Source organism: Ictidomys tridecemlineatus, chromosome 9 (assembly GCF_052094955.1).
Source record: "Ictidomys tridecemlineatus isolate mIctTri1 chromosome 9, mIctTri1.hap1, whole genome shotgun sequence".
NCBI classification, from domain to species: Eukaryota; Metazoa; Chordata; class Mammalia; order Rodentia; family Sciuridae; genus Ictidomys; species Ictidomys tridecemlineatus.
This window is the reverse complement of record NC_135485.1, coordinates 128,087,623-128,107,901: the sequence shown is the minus strand read 5'-3', so window position 1 is coordinate 128,107,901 and position 20,279 is coordinate 128,087,623. Positions and strand designations below refer to the sequence as shown.

The 20,279-nt window shown below is 35.0% G+C and overlaps 1 protein-coding gene across 4 annotated transcripts in view; it reads right to left on the bottom strand.

Annotated features, from left to right (window-relative positions):
• Positions 1–20,279, bottom strand: part of Slc10a7 (solute carrier family 10 member 7) — a 245,540-nt gene that overhangs the window by 153,262 nt on the left and 71,999 nt on the right. For 3 of the 4 annotated variants that reach the window (XM_040293231.2, XM_078022059.1, XM_021727886.3), the window contains exon 5: positions 11,773–11,811. The exons of the other annotated variant lie outside the window; for it this stretch is intronic. In XM_040293231.2, the coding sequence (XP_040149165.2) occupies positions 11,773–11,811 (39 nt within the window). The remainder of the gene's footprint in view (positions 1–11,772; positions 11,812–20,279) is intronic. 4 annotated transcript variants of the gene reach the window in all.

Below are 20,279 nucleotides of genomic sequence, written 5' to 3'. Positions count from 1 at the left end.
GAAGAGCTCACAGATGTTGGGGTGCCAGAGTTATCTCCAGCAGACAAAGAAAAACTTCCTCAAGGACTATGGAACCCAATGTCTCATTCTTGAAAGAGTTCTCTTTCTGATTTGTTCAGATTCTTAAAACCATATATCAAAATAAGTACTTCGGTGACCCACTCCTCACAGTTCTCATATACAAATGAAAGGTTAGTGACATTTAGGAAAACTAAGAGAAGCAACAACAGTGCTGTCTGAGATATTCAAAAGTTTATGATATTTTTGTCTCTAGAAAACTCACAGTGTTTATGACACCAGATTGACAGAATCTGGAAAAAAAATTAAAAGGCAGATATGATGGAAAGTTTGCTTTAGGACTAAGGATTATTGAGATTATTCCTTTTAGGAGACCTTGGTGTTATTTTTCAAATATATCTTTGAAATTCATATAAAAGAAGAAAAAAACAGAACACACTTTATTATAAAAGAAGAATTATTTCTAATCTGAATGCTTTCTACTTTAATACGTTTGGAAACTTTTTTAACCAGTTGTTTATATTGGTGAGGGTTTTTTAAGCTGAAAATTTAACCTTTTGACTTCAATAATTGGCCTGAAACTACAAGAGATGTGGATGCCAAATTCTATAGATCCTTAATGTTGTAGAGTCAGGATTCAACTATCTTTGAGGAAAAGTATCTGTGAAAAAAAGAAAAAGAGATGGCCCTGCATGAACAATGTTTTCCATGATCCTTACTTAATTTATTCCTCTTCAAAGAAACAGAAGTAAATGAAGAGAAAAAGTAGTAATTACTATTTTCTCAATAAACAAAAATATATTATTTTTCTATTGCTGATTTTAATTTTTGAAAAAGATTGAAAAATCTGTCCTACTCCAAATTTATAGACCTCAGTGGCTACTGATCAGGGATTCTGAGTGGCCTGTTAGATGCTATAAGAAAGTAGAACGAACTTTCCCATTAAAAATCAAGTCTGATACATCCCTTCTCTGGGTATCTTCAAAGTCTATATCTTCTTTTCTTCTTTATATACAGATATATATCACTCTCCAAAGCTCCTCCAGCAGTGACAAATTATTTTCTCATTTAACAAAATTTAACCTCTAGTAAAATGGTAAGACTAAAGTCAAAGCAATACTCTGAGCTATGAATCTACCAAACTCAACTGCAAAACTCTGTAACATGATGCTTCTAAAGAAGGAACTGCATTAGCTTCCATTTGCTCTCATATCATGTGGCAAGTTCAAGTTATCTGGTTCCTCACTATCACCTTGGGTTTTTTTCTTTACCTTTCCTCTCCACCCCTTTTTCCATTTTCTAAGTACTTCGAGTGCCTCTTAGATATGATTTTTATCTAGCTTTTACACACTACTGAATTGGTTATTTAATCTTTCAAACATGTAATTTTTCTCTGAGATACTGGTTTTTTTTTCAGTACTGTCCAAAAATTTAGCTTTCACTGGTCAATTTGACTATATGATCTATTTCACAAATTGTTAAAGCTTAAATTTAACTTTAAAACAGTAGTTCTTTCATTACCAATAGTGTAACAATTCTCTATAATGTATATAATGGCATTCACCTGTTTTAACATTTTATTAGAAAATCTCTAGCTATATATGTAGTGATCACATATATAGTAATCTTTATGGAAAACTTTCTGATATTTAAAATCAATAATTTCAATGATAAGGGCATATGGATTAGTAATCTATTATGTAGGAATAATCTGACTTAATCTATTTCACAGAGATTATTATTAGAAGAAAATCTTATAAATCATCCAATATCAAATAAAATGTGGGAATGAATTTTTAGCCCAATTCTCAATCAACATGTGATGGTAAAGCAGTACAAATGTTTATGGCTGTAGTCCATGTTTTATAGAAATTTAAAAGCTCACAATCTAAAATCATTTTAACATCGTAAAAACAAAGTAAAATCACTTTAACATAGTTCAGTAGGTGACCAACCAAAGTGACATCGGGATTTTTGTTGAATTAATTCAACATATAATTTTAATAAATGAACATACATTTGAGGTGCATTTTATTTATTTATTAATGCATGCATGCATGCATGCCAGTGATTAACCCAGAAGCACTTAACCACTGAGTAACGTCCTCAGCCCTTTTTTATTTATTTATGTTTTTAAATTTTGAGACAGTGTCTCACTAAGTTACTTAGGGCCTTGCTATATTGCGGAGGCTGGCTTTGCACTTTGTGATCTTCTTGCTTCAGCCTCCCTAGTCACTGGAATTACAAGTAGATGTCACCATACCTGGCTATATAGAAGATATTTTAAATGAATTATTTCTATCTATTTATTTAACAAATATTTTTGAGCACTTATTCTGTGTCAGATAAGCTTCTTTTCTTTATTAATTTACCTAGCCTCAGTTATTTCATTATATGAATAGCAAAACAGAGAAATCCATATTCTATACATTAAATAAGCATTTTTTAAAAGCAAGAGAAATTACTTTTTTTTTTTTAAGTGGTGCTGGAGATTGAACTCAGGGCCTTGTGCATGCATGGCAAGCACACTACCAATTGAGCTATATCCTCAGCCTGAGAAATTACTTTTAAAAGAGGCTTTGAGAGATGGCTAGAATAATGGAGGACAGAGACGTGCAACCATGAGGTGAGCAAAGCAAATGCCCAAGTGCTGGAAGAAAGAAGGAGAGTGAATCAAGAGTTAATATGAGGATGAAATACACTGAAGACAAAAAAGAGAGTGCGAAACAGGGAGGACCCTTGAAAGGTCCATCTTGTGGAGGCAATTAAGAGCCAACTGAAGGCACTGGGGCTTCGAGGAGACATGTAAAAGTAGCATGTGATGACAGTCTGTCTTGGGCCCTTGTGAAGATAATGAGAAAGAAGATAGGATTCATCGCCTTAGCTCTTGGAAATGACCAAAGCCCAATAATATTTATAAACATTACCCCTCCTAAGCAAATGCATAAACATATTAACTTAAGCTTTCAAGGGAAAACTCAGAACATTTTAGAAAATAACTACTTATAAGAGAATTGCCCAAAAGATTAAAAAAAATAATAAATCTTGACTGGTAGACCAAGCAGTATTATAAAGTTAAACTATAAACACAGCATTTTAAATTTAATTACTACACTTATTAGAAACATCACCAAAAAAGCTACAATGGAAAAATAAACACAAGTGTAGTTATAACAAAAAATAAAGAAGATATATAAACTCTAAGCTCAGAAGATATACATTTTATAAATACTAACCTCACAATACATTTTGTTTTATTAAAGTCCTCTATTATCGGAACCTCCATTCACCTAAGTGCATAATTTTCCAAATTTTACTGTTAATTTATGTGAATATTTGCAAATTAAATGGATAGAGATCAAAATGAGGTTTCTAGAATTTTCAATTACTCTTCTATCTTCATCTTCATTTTACGTTCCATACAAACAATTTTATCTTAAGTAATTGTATTAATGTCATGTGTAATATCTTAAGATAGAGAAATAATTTTTAACAGTCATGAATACTGATCCAATTATTTTCAGAGACAAGCATATTATCACTATGTAGATGTGAGAATAACACGATGAGGCTGGACTTTCATGGGAAAAATACCAGTAAAGGCAGCAACAAACAGATTCAATTCATTAACCAATGGTTTCACCATCAGAAGAGGCACTTCCAAACTATTACTTGTATCTACAGAACCCCCAGATGATGGGTTTTGCCTTTCAACATATATCAGATATGCATTTTGACTATAAAACTAAAAGAAAATGTGGGCTTTGTCTGACACTATAGTAGGGAATTTTTTCCCTGTCCCTATACTTTTGCCTTTTCCATAGCCATATGATTGGAATGGCATAGTGTAAATGTTTTGAATCTACTTCTTTTGCTAAGTAGTATTGCATTGTTCATTCATTTATAAGTTGATGAACTTTGGATTGTGCTATACTTTGAATGCTGAATATCCCCCGAAGGCCTATGTATTAAAGATTTGATCCTTTGGGTGGTACTATTGGGAGGTGCTGTGAACCTCTAGGAGGGGCTTAAAGGGAGCCCTTAGGTCATTGGGGACATGCCCTTAAAGGAGATTATGATACCAGATCCCCTTATTCTTTCTTTTTTGCCATGAGGAGAGCAGTTTACTCTGCCACATGCTCCCTTTTACTCCTATGTGGCACTTCTACCCAAGGCCTAAAAGAGATGGGTTTGCTCAGCCATGGACTAGAACTTCTAAAACTGTAAACCAAAATAATCCTTTTTTCTCTGTAAGTTAATTATCTCAGTTATTTTGTTATAGTGAATAGGAAGCTGACTAATAGTGTTTTTATATTTGTTGATTATGAATATAGTCGCTATGAATATTTGTATACAGAAAAAAGTTGCTATGAATATTTATTTACAAGTTCTGGCATAGACATGTGTTTCCATTTCTTCTGGAGAAATACCTAGGCATGGGATTGCTGATATGGTAAGTATGTTAACATTATCAGAAACTACCAAACTGTTTTGCACAAGAATATCACAAGATGTTATATCCCAAGAGTAAATACATAAAAAATCCAGTTGCTCCATATCCTTGCCAGCCCTTGGTATTAGCAATATGCATTTATTTTAGCCATTCCAAGAGCTATATAGACATATGTCAGTATAATTTTGTGATTCCCTAATAATTAGTAATGTTGTATATTTTTAATATGCTTATTTGCCTATATATCTTCTTTGGTGAAGTGTCTTTTCAAATTTCTTACCCATTTGTTAACTGGGTTGCTTATTTTCTTATAATGAGGTTTTGAAATGTCTTTTGAACACCGCTCATTTGTCAGATATGAATTTTACAAGTAGCTGCTCCCAATTTGTATCTTCTTTCTACCTTTTCTTAACAGTGAATTTCAAGAGCAGAAGATCTAAGCTTTAAATAAATTGAGTTTACCTGTATTTTCTTTTATGTCTCATGCTTCCAACTGCCTGCCTGCTGCTAGGGAAAAAATTCAGAGGCTAAGAAAGAGGGAGGGAATTGACTACAAGAGGGCAAGAAGAAACTTTCTGAAATATTGAACTCTCCTTTGCCTTGAATGAAGTGGTTGTTGCATGTCTGTGTGTCTTTGTTAAAGCTTAGTACTGTATGCCTAAAGTAAATTTTTCTGTATAAAAGTTATACCTCAATAAATTTGACCTGAATTTATAAGTTTCTGTCAATCAAAAATATGAGTCAATGAGATATAGCAATAGTGGAAAAATGTTTAAGAAGTTTTAAGCAAATATTTAATATTCTCTCTCCACCTGCCCCGGCTCCACCCATACCCCAATTGGGATTTGACTTTCTCACTTTAAGAGTCTGTATTGCTGTGTAGGCAGAATCCTACACTGTTTGGCTAACTATGTTATTATGCCAAGATCCCCAAAATATTAACTCAATAAATAGATTAACCATGGTAAACTTTCAGTTTGGGGAAACTGAAGCCAGAAAATGTGAACTATCTGTCACATTATTATTGTCAGCTAATAGTTGGTGGGCCCCTCCTACTTCAGTCCATAATGAAGCAATTCCAAGTGGACTGGATTCAAATTAAGGAAATTTAATTTTGGTTCTAACCAACTACTAGGATCATGTTTCTTAGAAGGCCCTTTACAAATATCTTGGCCAGAATAATTTATACTTATTTATTTTTACCCAAAGGGGTATAGGAGCAAATATTTTTCCAATTTGAGAATGATGACATTTTAAAAATTAATAAAAATAAACATGAAAGTACATGGCATTTGTTAAAGGGTAATAAAATAACTCCAGTCAATTGGCTAGTTCTACACCAGTAGATTTCTTTAAATAGTAATGAAATCATTGCTTTAAAAAAATCCATCATTATTAAAATAAAAAAAAATTTTGCCTCAGCCTCCACCAAAATTAGATTTGTAAGTTGCTGGTCATTCATATAATTAAATCTGTGTCACAAATTTGCAAGAAAAATGGTCACTGTGACTAATGCATTTACTGCTACACAAGTCCTGTCAGACAGCACAGAGAGCATTATGCTGCTAAAATGGAGTAGGTAAAGATTCCATACATTTTTATTGAGTAATGAGGCCATTTTTTTTACTTACAATGACTATACTTCAGATAAGAGTTTGTTTAAAAACTAAATCCAAGCATGGCTATCGCAGGGTCTTCCTTCCTGCAGCATTATAGCACATTTTTAACTAAACATGGTGTGCATTCTGCTTTTCTAGTCAAGTGTTACACAGAAAATGCTCCAGTGAAAGAAATATGAGCATCTTCAGACTGCAAGAGGCTCTGATTCCTGGAGTTTCCTCTCTGCCTCTCCCAAATAGTGTCACTCACCTCTTTGATGAAGTGACTGAGAAATGACCTCTAAGAACAGTGCTGCCCAAATTGTAAGGCAAAGCAAAGCGACTCAAAGGACACACTGTCAGAATTAGTCATTAAACTTACTCTCTTTTCGAATCCTTTTCAAACCTGCAGAGTTCAGAGATGGAAAGTCTTGATTTGGTACTGTGCTAATTTCAGCTTTATCAAAAGGAGAGTAGGCCCCAGACAGCCTGTGTAGATGGCAGAGCAGAACTACAGAGTAATAGTAGCTTCTATTCCCCATTTGATTTAATTTCAGTAAGCTTCTATTCATGAAAAGATTTTTTTTTATTTATAGTGTTGATGTTTTGACTTGAAATGGTTTAAAAAGTGGATCTTATTCAACAAACAGTGGGCTGACAGGACAGAAGCCATCGTGGTGCCTGAACATTGGAAAACGCTGCATTGAAGGCAGTTCCTGTCCTCCCCCTTTCTTAAATCATTTCTTGTTACTTATTTTTTCACATATTTCTATTCTATGTCTTGCTTCAGTATCTAGAAATATGTCTTGAACCTAATGGGCTCTGAATATATGTGTGCTGATTTCCTCTCCTATTTTCCTATTTGTGTCACACTGCAAATTAAACCAACAGTATTTTTAAAAGGAAAAGTAGTCTGCTAAGACTAGTTCAGCTCTCATGACATTCATCTGCCCCAAAAGGTGGTCAAATGAAACGCATGGCATGAGGGGATTTCTGTTCTGTAAGGTGGAAAACAGCCTCCATTGATCTGAACATAGTTCAAAAGACAAGTTTTAAAGACCCCGGTGGGCCATTCAAAATCTGGTGGTGTTGAGTCCTCGTCAGTACAAGGATGAACTTGAAATAGTATGCTACACGGTGACACTAAACACCAGTTAACAAAGAAGTTTTTTCTGGCATTTAAGTTGAAGAAAAATAAAAATTTTAAAGAAGTCATGAACTGGGGAAGGGCAGAATCCTAAGTGAATAATTTGGAGTGGTTGGAATTTTAAGAAAATTAAACAACAACAAAATCAGCATAGTTCTCATTATTGCACAAAACGAAATACTCCAAAACCACAAATGACTTACATTCTAGACTTGGGTGAAAGAAAAACTGAGTTTTGTCTTGTACCATCCTTGTGCCTCTGAGTTCACATCTGAGATTCTTGTTCCAATTGTTAAAAAGCAGTGTCATGCAGCAAAGTTAACATGCTTCCTTTCCAACATTCTCAATGTGGTTGAGTGTATTTTGGAAGAAGAAAGGAAGAGTGAGGGAATAAATATACATCTCAAGTTATTAAAATGTGGCATTAGTGTTTGCAACTTCCTTTCTTCCAGCAACTTCCATAACATCAGTTAAGTATTCAAATCTTTTTACAAAGCTGGGCAGTGATGGGGGAACCAGCCAAAGCAAAGAGAGAAAACAGACAGGTGAAGGAAGAACTGTGCTGGCTAGTCCCTCAGCTCAAGGGAAGGAGTTCTTTTTAACCTTGGCCTTGCTTGTAAGGAGGAATGTTCATGGTAGAATAGCCTGCTAGTTGTAGCAGTGGGTATTAAAAAAAAAAAAAAAAAAGTGAAATAAACCCATTTTTTTGACATTTTAAATGAAGATTTTCAGAAAGAGAACAGTGATTTATAGGTCTTTATGAGACCAGCTGTTATGCATTCACAAGGTGGGCAAACCTCTCTTCTGACTCTTTGCTGCGGTTTCAGAAATCCTTACATCTGTGTTGCCATGGATTGCTCCAGTGTTGTATAACCCCGGTTACTGGAAACGCAACAGCACGACTAACTTTGTCACTCACTAGGGTTTCTCTTTAAGATCAGGAGTCACCACAAATAACAAAATATGCTGAGTAATCCAACAAGAAATGTTCTTTCTTTTCCTTTTAATCTTTAATCTGTAAGTCTTGGGAGACATGGAAACACCGAATTTAACCTCCAAACCAAAAAAAAAAAATGCTAAATGCTAACAAATAATGTGATCTATATTTGGTTTGGGGAAAAATTATTTAACAGTGTTAAACCTTTGGAAAATAATTTCTCAATTGGAATTTTTTCAAAAACTTGCCAATATCTAAACAAGCAAACAACCCTTCTTCTGATGGGGAATTTTAATATGTAACATGATTGAACCTGAAACACATGGTTTTACATACACAAAGTGTATATGTATATAAATTTTGATAGCATTTCAGGGTGCACTTGACTATCAAATTTTATTAAAGCCTCATCAAGAAGGAAATCTCAAATCACTTATTATGTTCCACAATTATTATAAACTGAACAATTTAAATGAGAGGAAGAGATAATGACATTAACTTCTTAACTTAAGCAATCCTCTGTGGCACAATTTTAAAATATTCTCTTGGTCTGAAATTTATGTAAATTGAATTCATCTATCATTAGTTATTACCAGTCTAGCTACATTTCTTTAAAAAAAAACAATTTTCTGCATCAATTACTTTTTAAAAACACTGTGTTTTAATTAGACCTGGGACATTATTAAACTAGCTATAAATATGTACAGTATTTTATTTGGTATACCCAGATGCCTGAAAATCAACAAGAACACCCTCAGAGTTCTTTCTTCAAAAATTCTTCTATTAAAGGCCTTTCATTCAAAGTTTTGGTAATCTGAAAAAAATACACTTTTCAAATTCTAATATGAATATATAACATGAATCGTTGCTCCTAATCAGAGAAAAATCACTCAAAGCGATTTTTATCACATCATACAAGCACTTGCTATAGATTATAGCACTTTAGCCTCACCACACTCTCTATGTGGGTACTATCATAACCCATTTTATACATAGGGAAGGGCATCTGGTCAGTCTGGTATTCAGTCAAGCGAGGATCTAAACCTCAGATAGTCTGACTCCAAAAACTCCTAAAATACTATGACTTATAATCATACATTTTAAGGAGAGGGGGGTTAGCTTCCATTCATACAGAAAATTCCCAAGTAACTATAACACCATGATATTAATGCAAGTATGGTGTTGGAATTCCAGGAATGCTGTTTAAAGAAAGAAGACTTGGCTCTTAGGGGGCTCTCTGTCCTTTTCCACTACTTTTCCTTACTATCCAGATGTTTTGGCTGGAGCTACAGCAACTACCCTGGACCATGAGGCAACAGAGGAAGGACGCTGCATGCTGCGAATGGTAGAAGAGAAAGACAGGAGTCTTGACTAGCAAGTTGCTATACCATGTTTGGACAGCCTTCCCACAGACTTTATATAATAGGGAAACAGATCTTTATCTTGTATAAGCCACTGTCATTTGTAAAGGGATTACTACTAAAGAAGTTGAACCTAATGCTCACTTATACAATTCGGACCCACATGTATTTCAAAATCCAAGGTTTGCTATTACTTGTCAAAGAATGGGGGAAGAAATAGAATATTTTCCTTACAAACACTGAAGCAAAATATATCCAATCACCATTTCCATTCTCAGACTCTCTCGGTCATTTTCAGCTTTGGGAAAGAAAGAGGAGGGGAAGGAATGGGAGAGGGAAGTGGGAAAGGCATTTCTGCCTCTAGGTCTCTGCTGGTGCCATTTCCTCGTAGAAGGCCACCAAGTCCTACCAGTATTTCAAGGCCCAGATCAAAGAAATCTGGTCTGTGAGGCCCCTGAATTCAGAGTGCTCACTGCCTCTGCTCTTCACCTGACAATCTACACCTCAGCAACTTCTTTTGTGCAGCTTGTTAACTGTTACGTTGTATTTCTTTCACTATGTGTCACCTCCACAACCTAGTGGGACACCTCATATTTCTCTGTACCTTTCCACAGCTACCAGAAAACTGCCTCTGTGTGGCAGGAGATCAATAAATACTTTTGATTGATTAACTGTAAAAGAAATGAAAGTGAAGAAAGGAAAAAGAGTAGGAGATTAAGGAATGGGAATACACAACTTCTTAAAGTGAAGGAGCAATAATAAACTCCTAAAGAAACTCTGGATGGAGGTTTACCTCTCAGGACCTTATTGAACAACTGGGCCTGGCAGGAAAATATCATTATAGGCTCAGACAGTCAGTGTGAAGTTCAAATTATCCCTAGTAAGCTCTCCTCCAATGAAGGGACAATAAACTTTGCTTCAGACAATTGCTGAGTTTTACTTTATCAGTTAGCCTTGACATTTTCAAGCCTAAGAGCCCCTAACTCAAGAAGCCATGTTTTGTGGTGCATATGTACAATTTCAAACCATACAAACATTGGCTTCCAGAAAGATCATATTTTATAAATATTATTCTGCCAAACAACTGGGACAACATAGGTAATAACACTTGGACACAAGAAAGAATGATTTGACAAAATATTACTGAGTCTAAACTAAGTAGAATAAGAGATCTCTTTTAAAAACAGGCTTTATTACTTCTCTAAAATCCAATAATAACAGCATCACTAGAAACATGACTGCTCAAGTAAAATATCAAGTACTTTGTGAAAGCTACACCATTAAAAGTCCTGTAGGGCTATAGACATTAAAAGCTATGGAGCACCACGTGGAGTTAACACCACGTAGCAGTGTGTTTAGAAGCTTTAACTAAATTTAGTTACATACAATACAATAATAGGTGACATAAAGGTGACATTTATATAAAATAGGTCATCATACCCCACTGATTTTATTCTCAATCATTTCTAAATTACCATACCACATATTGTCAATGAGTTATGCACCTAAAAATACAATGTTCTAATTTATTTTCACAAATTTACCAAAGTTTTATGATACAAATAATAACATTAACAGAAAATTCAGTCTCTTTTCCATTCTTTCATAACAAAAAATCAAGTCTTTATTATATCATCTATTTTAAAAAGCTAAAGTAACATGCTTAATATTAGTTCTGCTTATGAAAGTTGAACTACTTTTCAATCTTTTTTAACCTAACTCAATTCAAACCTCTCAATGTACTACATTATCTTGCAAATCGCTCATTAATTATATCCTCATGTCAAAATTTTTTCACAAAGATTTCTCAGAAGTATCCAAGACAGTAGCTTCTTTGACAGTGAAAGGTACAAAATAAATGACATGTCAACAAATAAATTAGCATTCCCTTTCTGACCAGCTGGGTCATGTTTCCTTTTCAAAATCTCAGTCCCATGATACGAAATAATAATAATCTAAAAGACCTCATTAATTGATCAATATATTGACATAACCTCTATAAGGAGATACATAGTGTTTTAATTGATTCCTTGAATCCATTACATAGAATATTAAATCCAAGCCTCCAAAATAATTATAAGAGGACATTTACTTTATTCATTAACCAATTTTCTTTAGGGTATGGATAATGGCACATAAAAAGGTTCAAGAATTTTCATATAAACCAAAAAGTAAAAAATGTCCATCTTTTACTAAATCTTTCATATAAACAACATCACAACAAGTTATAGTAGACAAGTTAAACCATGTTTACTTACCAAAAAACTTCCGAAGGCTGAATTAAATATCGCAGCTGCCTATAGAAAAAATAAATGGGAGGAAAAGCTCACTGAAAGTAAACAAGAATAGGAAAAGCAAAGATTATCATTTTCCCTTCCCCCACTACTCAAAACCTTAAAACATTGACCCTATTGAGCAGAGTTAGTCACTGCTTACAAAAATTGCCAGTGGCCTGTAGTTTACTAAGACAGATGAGCTGCAGCTTAGGAATTCATAAATAATGGGTCTCAAAGCAGGCAGAAAGGCTTGCCATGAGATGCTCCGAACCTGTGTGACAGCACCAAAAGAATCTTCACCAATAGTAAATCAAAACCTTGTTGTTATTGATTTTGCTGCTAGACTTAGAACAATCAGAGGCTGATTTATGCATCAGAAAATTCATGTTAGTTAGAGAAGGAAAAAAAATCTTTAGGCAAACATGAATACTCCCTATTAGGGAGCAGAAGTCCTATAACTATAACCATGAGGGAGATCTGTTCCCACACAACACACTTCAGAAATGTGAATGATGCAGTTAAGACCAGGAGAGCATTGCTAAACCATCATCTCTCCAGTAGAAACAAGCAAGAAAAACTTAAATTTGGTGCTCAAAATTCAAAGAAAAATATTTGACTTTGCGCTTACCTAAACATCCATGAAATACACAGTAGATGCAATATAGCTCTTAATTTTACACCAATCACTATATTCCATGAAGCTACACCACAGTCCTGAAAGGTTCTCACATTACCCAAAAATAAGAAAAACTGTATAACATCCAATTTGATGAAAGAAAATAAGAGGAAAAGGGAAAAGGAAGGGTAGGTAGAGAAAACCTATTTACATCTCCAGCAGATCCAGAGCAGAGCTAAATTAATCATCATGGACATTATCAGCCTCGCTGTAGTAAAAGGAGGATGTCAGTTTAGTAAGTTTGAATAAAGTCCAAAGCCCAGGCTAAGAGCTGCAGCTGAAATGCCTTCTGCTCCAGAAGAGGAGGCAATGAGAGTGAATGGGTAATGAGATCCCTGGCTCCAGAGAGCTCAGCTCTCCTCTTCCAGGTCATAATTAATTCAAAGCTTTGATAATTTCATTAGATTTCTCCTTTGCTGGCCCTATCAATAAAAGATGGCACTGGACCACAGCTCCTCTGTGGCATAAACGAAGGCACAGACACAGGCCAGGGAAACCTTTGCTTCCTAACAGGGACAATGGCATATGGTGTTTTGTGTTGTATTGGGAGCAGTGGAGGGAAAATTAAAGAAAAAGGTTCAGCTAAATAAAACATTACAGATGACAACTGTAAACTATAGCACATATTTCACACATCTTCCTGGAATTCCATTATGGATGATTCCAAGAAAGTTTTATGTATGGAAAGAAATAAAAGGATATAAATAAGTGAATTGTGGTGAGATCAACAAGGAATGCTTCTTTCCTTCCTACAAAATGTACTTCTCCATAACAGTCTTGACCCTATTTTGTGCATAAAATTAATTTATCTCTCCTTTTAATAAAGTAATGAGGTCTTTCCTTTGAGATCCTGTATTCTTTCCAGTGCTTTTCATTAACCTTATACTTGATAACTAGCATTTAAGGAAATATGGAAATACTAGAAGTAAAGAGACTCAGAAGTCAAAGTAAAATAAGTATTAACTTCTGTTAATGAGATGGAATCATCACACCCAGATTCTGTCCAACTCTCTTTTTATCCAACACATATGTTATATGTGTTGGCTATGTTCCTGTATCTTCTGACAGGACAGTGGTGCCAGTGATGGGACATCTTGGGCCCTCAAAGACACTGCAGGCCAACTCCTTCTTGTTTTTTTCCTGACAGTGGAGATGGATTTGAGCTCCCTCTGTTGTGCTGTTCTCCCATGCAGTCAACTCTGGTGAACTTTTGTAAAATGGTCACTTATTGTTCCAGGTGCTCTGAAGATCATGTGAAATCAGACTAAACCAAGGATCCTGGGCTCGAAATTAAGTTAATAGTTGGCTCAATTTTACAGTTGTAGCAAATTAGAGAATTATGATTTCTAGAGTTCCAAAGAATAATAATAGAGTATTTTATTGTTACATAAAAGACATGCATATCTATTGGCTTAACAATCACGAATAACATGGTTGCACAAGGCCCTCCATGAATAGGTCTCTGTTCATCTCACTTCCTGCCTCAACTTTTGTCTTTTGAAAACTAAACCTCTTACAGGTTCCCCATACTCTTCATGCTACTTCTTACCTCTTTGCTCCCTGAGCTGAAATGCCCTTTCCCCTCCTCTACCTGGTGACTCTGACCTATCTTGCAACTCAGCTTGGACCTCATACTTTAAAAAAAAAGTTATTCTAATTTGTTATATATGACAGGAGAATGCATTACAATTCATATTACACATATAGAGCACAATTCTTCATATCCCTGGCTGTATACAGAGTCGCACCATTTGTGTCTTCATACATGTACTTAGGGTAATGATGTCCATCTCATTCCACTGTCTTTCCAGCTCTATGCCTCCTCCCATTCCCTCCCACCCCTTTGCCCTATCTAGAGTTCATCTAATTCTCCCATGCTCCCCCCAACCTCATTATGAATCAGCCTCCTTATATCAGAGAAAACATCTGGCATTTGGTCTTTTAGGATTGGCTAACTTCACTTAGCATTATATTCTCCAACTCCATCCATTTACCTGCAAATGCTGGGCATCATTCTTTAGCACACACATGCATCTCACTTCCAGGTGGACTGAATGCCCCCCAGGCCTGCTGCTAGAACATGTTAACCTTATCTCTGCCATAGAGTTTATCATATGGTATTGAAATGACCTTTAGACATGCCTGCCTGCCCCACCAGAGTCAAAAGTATTCTAAGGAAAGCAAGGAAGCTCTTCATAAGCATATATATGTTTAATAACTGAATCAATGAAATAAGCAGGATTGCCCAAGAAAGTCCAAAGTCTACCTCTTTTACTAAGTTATTCCATATTTGGCAAAATCCAAGAACAGGCAGGCAGAGAAGACTGGATCTCACATGTGGTAGGTACTACAAAGCAATGACAAATCTAGATTTCTGTCTCCCATTTCAAATTTCAGATTTTCAGTCTCCCATCCAATCTAAGAATCTTTTTCACAACATCCTGTTTTCCTGTTATGATACAGTGAGATAATGGAATGTTTGAGACTTGCCATTGCTACACAGCAATCAAGTTAGTTAAATAAAATCTAGAATTACTAAGGAATATTCCTCAACCACTTACAAGATGATCTGCATACACTGATACGAATGAAAACAGGTCAAGATATATTAAGTGAAAAAGCAAGTTTCAAAACAATGTGTATAATTCCCATTGTGTAAATAAATATGTACACACACAGACAGTATAAACACACAATATCTTTCTCAGAGGGATTACAAAACACATCCCACCCGTGATTAAGTTTGTTGAAAGGGACTGGGGTGGAGGTCATTTCTGTTTCATTTGTTCTGTTAGTCCTGTTTAACTTTTTAATTTTCTTTAACACATTGTCTTTGTATATTTCAACGAGGATTATCAGGGCAGGAAGATGCTAAGCCACTTATTATTTACTTTTTGAACCCCTCTGTGTTAAAAAATATATATATATATATAATACTTCATTGTAAAATACAATAAAGATTTCAATTCCTACTTTGCATGTTAATATCCCTTGCTGGTCGCCTGCAAGCTGGCCACTGAGCACCCTTGGAGCACACATCACTGTGCTGGGTGGCTACAGGATGAATGGTGGGCATTTTCTAGAAATATAAATAGCAATGTGAATACTCAGTTTTGAAAACAAAATCCACTATTGTCTTTATATTAAAACAAACAGCTATAGAGAATATAAACTTTATGAACTGAGATCAAACACAAGCCACCAAAGATAATTTGTTCTGAAGGTAAGACCCCTTGGGCTATACACCAGATTCTCTTGGGATATGAAATTCTTCTTTTCTGCCTTGAAGCCATTCCTGGAACAGTCCACTGATTCGTTTTTTTTTTTTTAATTGGTGCATTATAATTATACATAATAGTGGGATTCACTGTTACATATTTATATATGCACACAATAGAACAATATAATTTGGTCAATTTCATTCCCTAATACCTCTCCTCCACCCCCTCCTCCGGGTTCCCTTCTTCCTCTACTCTATTTGCCTCCTTTCTATTTTCATAATTTTCCTCCCCACTCTCCTCTCCCCTTTATCTCTCTAGCTTTCACATATGAAAGAAAACATACGAACCTTGACTTGCTGAATTTGGCTTTATTTCATTCAATAAAATAATCTCAAACTTCCATCCATTTTCCTACAAATGACATAATTTCATTCTTCATGGCTAAAGGAACCTAGGTTGACAGAAACATAGGCTCCCATCTCTAGCTTCTGCATGAGAGAAAACCCTTGACCTTCTTAGTTTGACTTATCTTGCTTAACATGATGTTTTCTAGTTCCATCCATTTTCCTACAAATGCCACAATTTCATTCTTCTTCATAGCGAATAAAACTCCACTGTGTATATATACCACCTTTTCTTTATCCATGCACCCACTGATATGACACCTAGGCTGGTCCCATAATTTCGCTGTTGTGAATTGTGCTGATATAAATGTGGTATGCATGTATTACTATAGGATGCTGACTTGAATTCTCTTTTTTGTTGTTGTTGCCAATAAACCTTCATTTTATTTATTTATATGTGGTGCTGAGAATCAAACCCAGGGCCTCACAAGTGCTAGGCAAGTGCTCTACCACTGAGTCACAACCCCAGCCCTGAATTGAATTCTTTAGAATAAATACTAAGGAATGATATAGCTGGGTCATATGATGGTTCCATTACTAGTGTTCTGAGGAACCTTCACAATGATTTCTAATAGTGGTTGTACTAATTTATAGTCCCACCAACAGTGTATAAGAGTTCCTTTTCTCCCACATCCTCTCCAATATTTATTATTATTCATACTCTTAATGGCTGCCATTTTAATTGAATAAGATGAAATCTCAATATAGTTTTGATTTACATTTCCCAGATTACTAAAGATATTGAAATATTTTTCATATATGTGTTGGTCATTTGTATTTCTATTTTTCAGAAGTATGTTTAGTTCATTTTCCCATTTATTGATTATGTTTTTTGTTTTTATTTTATTTTTGTTTCTTGGTTTTTGGTGATAACTTTTTTCAGTTCTTTATATATTCTGGGTATTAGTCCTCTGTCAGAAAAGTAACTAGCAAAGATTTTCCTCCCATTCTGTAGAATCTCTCTTCATGCTCTTATTGTTTCCCTTGCTGTACAGAAACATCTTTAATTTTACACCATCCAAATTTATTAATTTTGAGGAGTCCTATTGAGGAAGTCATTGCCTGTGCTTACATGTTGGTGTGTTGACCTTACATTTTCTTCTAGGAGTGGCAAAGTTTTGGGCCTATTCCCTTGGTCTTTGATCCACTTAAAGTTGACTTTTGTGCAGGGTTAGAGATAGGGATCTAATGTCATTCTTCTACATGCATATATTCAGTTGTCTCAGCACTAGTTGCTAAAAGAGGCTTCTTTTCTTTAATGTATGTTTCAGGCATCTTTATCAAAGATGAGATGACTATATCTGGGTGGGTCTGTCTCTGTGTCTTCTTTCTGTTCCATGGATATGTGTGTGTACTTTTATACAAGTACCATGCAGCTTTGGTGACTATGGCTCTGTGGCATAATTTGAAGCAGGCTACTGTGATGCCTCCAGCATTTTTTTTTTTTTAAGAATTCCTTTGCTATTCTGGGTCTTGTATTCCACCACATGAATTTTAAGACTGTTTTTTTTTTCTAGGTATTGGAAGAATGTCATTAGTATTCTGATGGGGACTGCATTGAATCTTGTTTTTGGTAATACGACCACTTTAACAATATTTATTATGTATCTATGCACATGGAAAGTCTTTGAATTTTCTAGTGTCTTTTTCAGTTTCTTTCTTCAGTGCCCCATAATTTTCACTGTACAAGTATTTGACCTCCCTAGTTAAATTTATTCCTACGTTTTTGTTTTATTGCTTGTTTGCTTGAGGCTATTGTAAATAGATTTACTTCCTGATTTCTTTTTTAGTAAATCATTATTGGTTTATAGAAAAACTATTTTAATTTTTTGTTTGTTGATTTTGTATCCTGCTACTTATCCGAACTTGTTTACTATCTCTAGAAGCCTTCTGGTAGAACTTTTTGGATCGTCTAAGTATAGGATCACATTATCTGCAAACAGTGATAATCTGACTTTGTCCTTTCCTACTCATACTTTTTTATTTCCTTTCTTGCCTAACTGCTCTGACTAAAATTTCAATCATTATGCTGAACAGAAGTAGTGAGAGAAATCCACTGATTCTTAATTCATCTGTTACTGCTCTAGTTTGGACCTTGACTATACCCCAAAGGTCCATGTTGAAGGTGTAGTCCCCCTACCTGTGGTGATTGGGGAGGTGGTGGAATCTTTAGGAGGTAGGGCCTAGTAGAAGGAAGTTAGGTCACGGGTGGTGTGCCTTTAGAGGGGATAGTGGGACCTCTTCCCTTCCTCTCCCTCTCTCTGCTTCCCAGGTACCATGAGGTAAATAGACCTCTTCTGCCATTTGCTCCTGCCATGAGGTACTGCACTGTCACAGGCTCAAAGCAAAAGGGACAAGTGTCCATGTATTGAAACCTCTGATACTAAAGGCCCAAATAACCTTTTTTTCTTTTACATTGCTTATCTTAGGTATTTTGTCACAATAACACAAAGCTGACTGAATAAGTTATTATTTCCTTTGCTAGAAATAATTTCAAAACCCATTTCTCTCTAGAATGCCCCATTACAATAAAATTATCCTCCAATTTATTCAAGGTTATATCTTTAGTACCCAGAATAGCACCTGATTCATACTATACTCTCTACAAATAATACTGAATTAAAGAATGAGTTAATGAACAAATGAACAAATACTTCTTGTGCTAGTTGAATGCCTTATACAATGTTTTCCATATTAACTCATGAGTCACTTCTGCAAAGTGTATATATATCTGAATAATCACATTTGACAGATAATTAGATTGATATTAACTGTATTTTATTTACAGTTTTCATAGTATGGTGGTTTTTTAATAATGAGAGAATTGGCTTTTATTATATTACACATTTTTAGATATTATATTGTTTTGGGTATTAACCCAACTTTATCCAATAAGGGCTTTTGTTTTTTGTTTTTGTTATTGTCGCTGTTTTTGGTACTAGGGATTGAACCTAGGGGTATTTTACCATTAAGTTATATGCTCAGCCCCTCCGCCTTTCAAGACAAGGTCTCACTAAGTTGCCCAGGCTGACCTCAAACCTGTAATTCTGCTGCCTCAGCCTTCTAATTAGTTAGGATTATAGGTATGCACCACAGTATCTGACCAATATTAGCTATTGTACTAATGTTTTATTATATATTATACAGCATGTGTTTATTAAATTATTTGAGAAAATTGAACAAGTTCAATAATAAATTATTTTCTTCATAACCTATTTGCAATTATATCAAATAAAAGGGTAAATTTCTAAAAAAAAAAATCTGAAAACAATGGGAACAGAGAGTTTTCTAACTCACAAAAGCAATCATTTCCATTGTTGAATGGCTCTAAACATTATGTTCTACTTACAGTTAGCCTGAAAGCCACAACTTCCTATAACTGTTATGCACTGACCATAGTCTATGCTCCAGAGTTACACAAATATATCTAGTCCCTTTTAAAAATGCATTTTACACATATGAACACAGATGAGTCCTATCCAAATCTTCTCCTATGATATGATGTCAAAATTTTTCCTGATGTTTGTCCAACATCCCCTCTTTTTCTTTCCTTATGAGTCACCAAGTTAAAAAAAATCATTATTTACATTGAGAATGAATGGTTTATTACAAGTTAATTTGTGAAATTTCTGATTTTTGTTGTTGAATACCCAAATCCCAGTGAGGGTATGCAGAAATGCTTTCCAAAATGTTAAAACAGGATATTTATGGTTGTTTTAGAATTTCTAAAAATATTCCAAACTAAGGAGAATATGTGACAAATATCCCACTATTTAAATAAGATGCCTTAGTACTAACAGAAGGATGCCAAAACTGGACCAGGAATCACTTCAAGTACAGGCTATGTAAGTGAGTACTAGAAACTACAGAGACTCAAGAAGGAAATTTCCAGAAGTAGTGTTTTGACTTTTTCTCTTCTAGGGGAAAAAACTGATCTGTTCACCACAGCTCCCAAATGGGGGATGAGAATGATGTACAAAAGAGCCAGTGATGAAGAGAGAAAATGAAGAGAAGCAAGAACTGTACTGCTGTCCCCTGCTAGATGTCTACTGAGGGAACAGTTATATGCTGGAGCAGTGAGTACATGCTAAGAGAGTCCTAGAAATATCATGGTGTGTTCTTTAGAACTAGTGGCAGAAATGGGGAGGTTGTATAAGTAAACCAAAGACAGGCACTTGCTTCCTGACT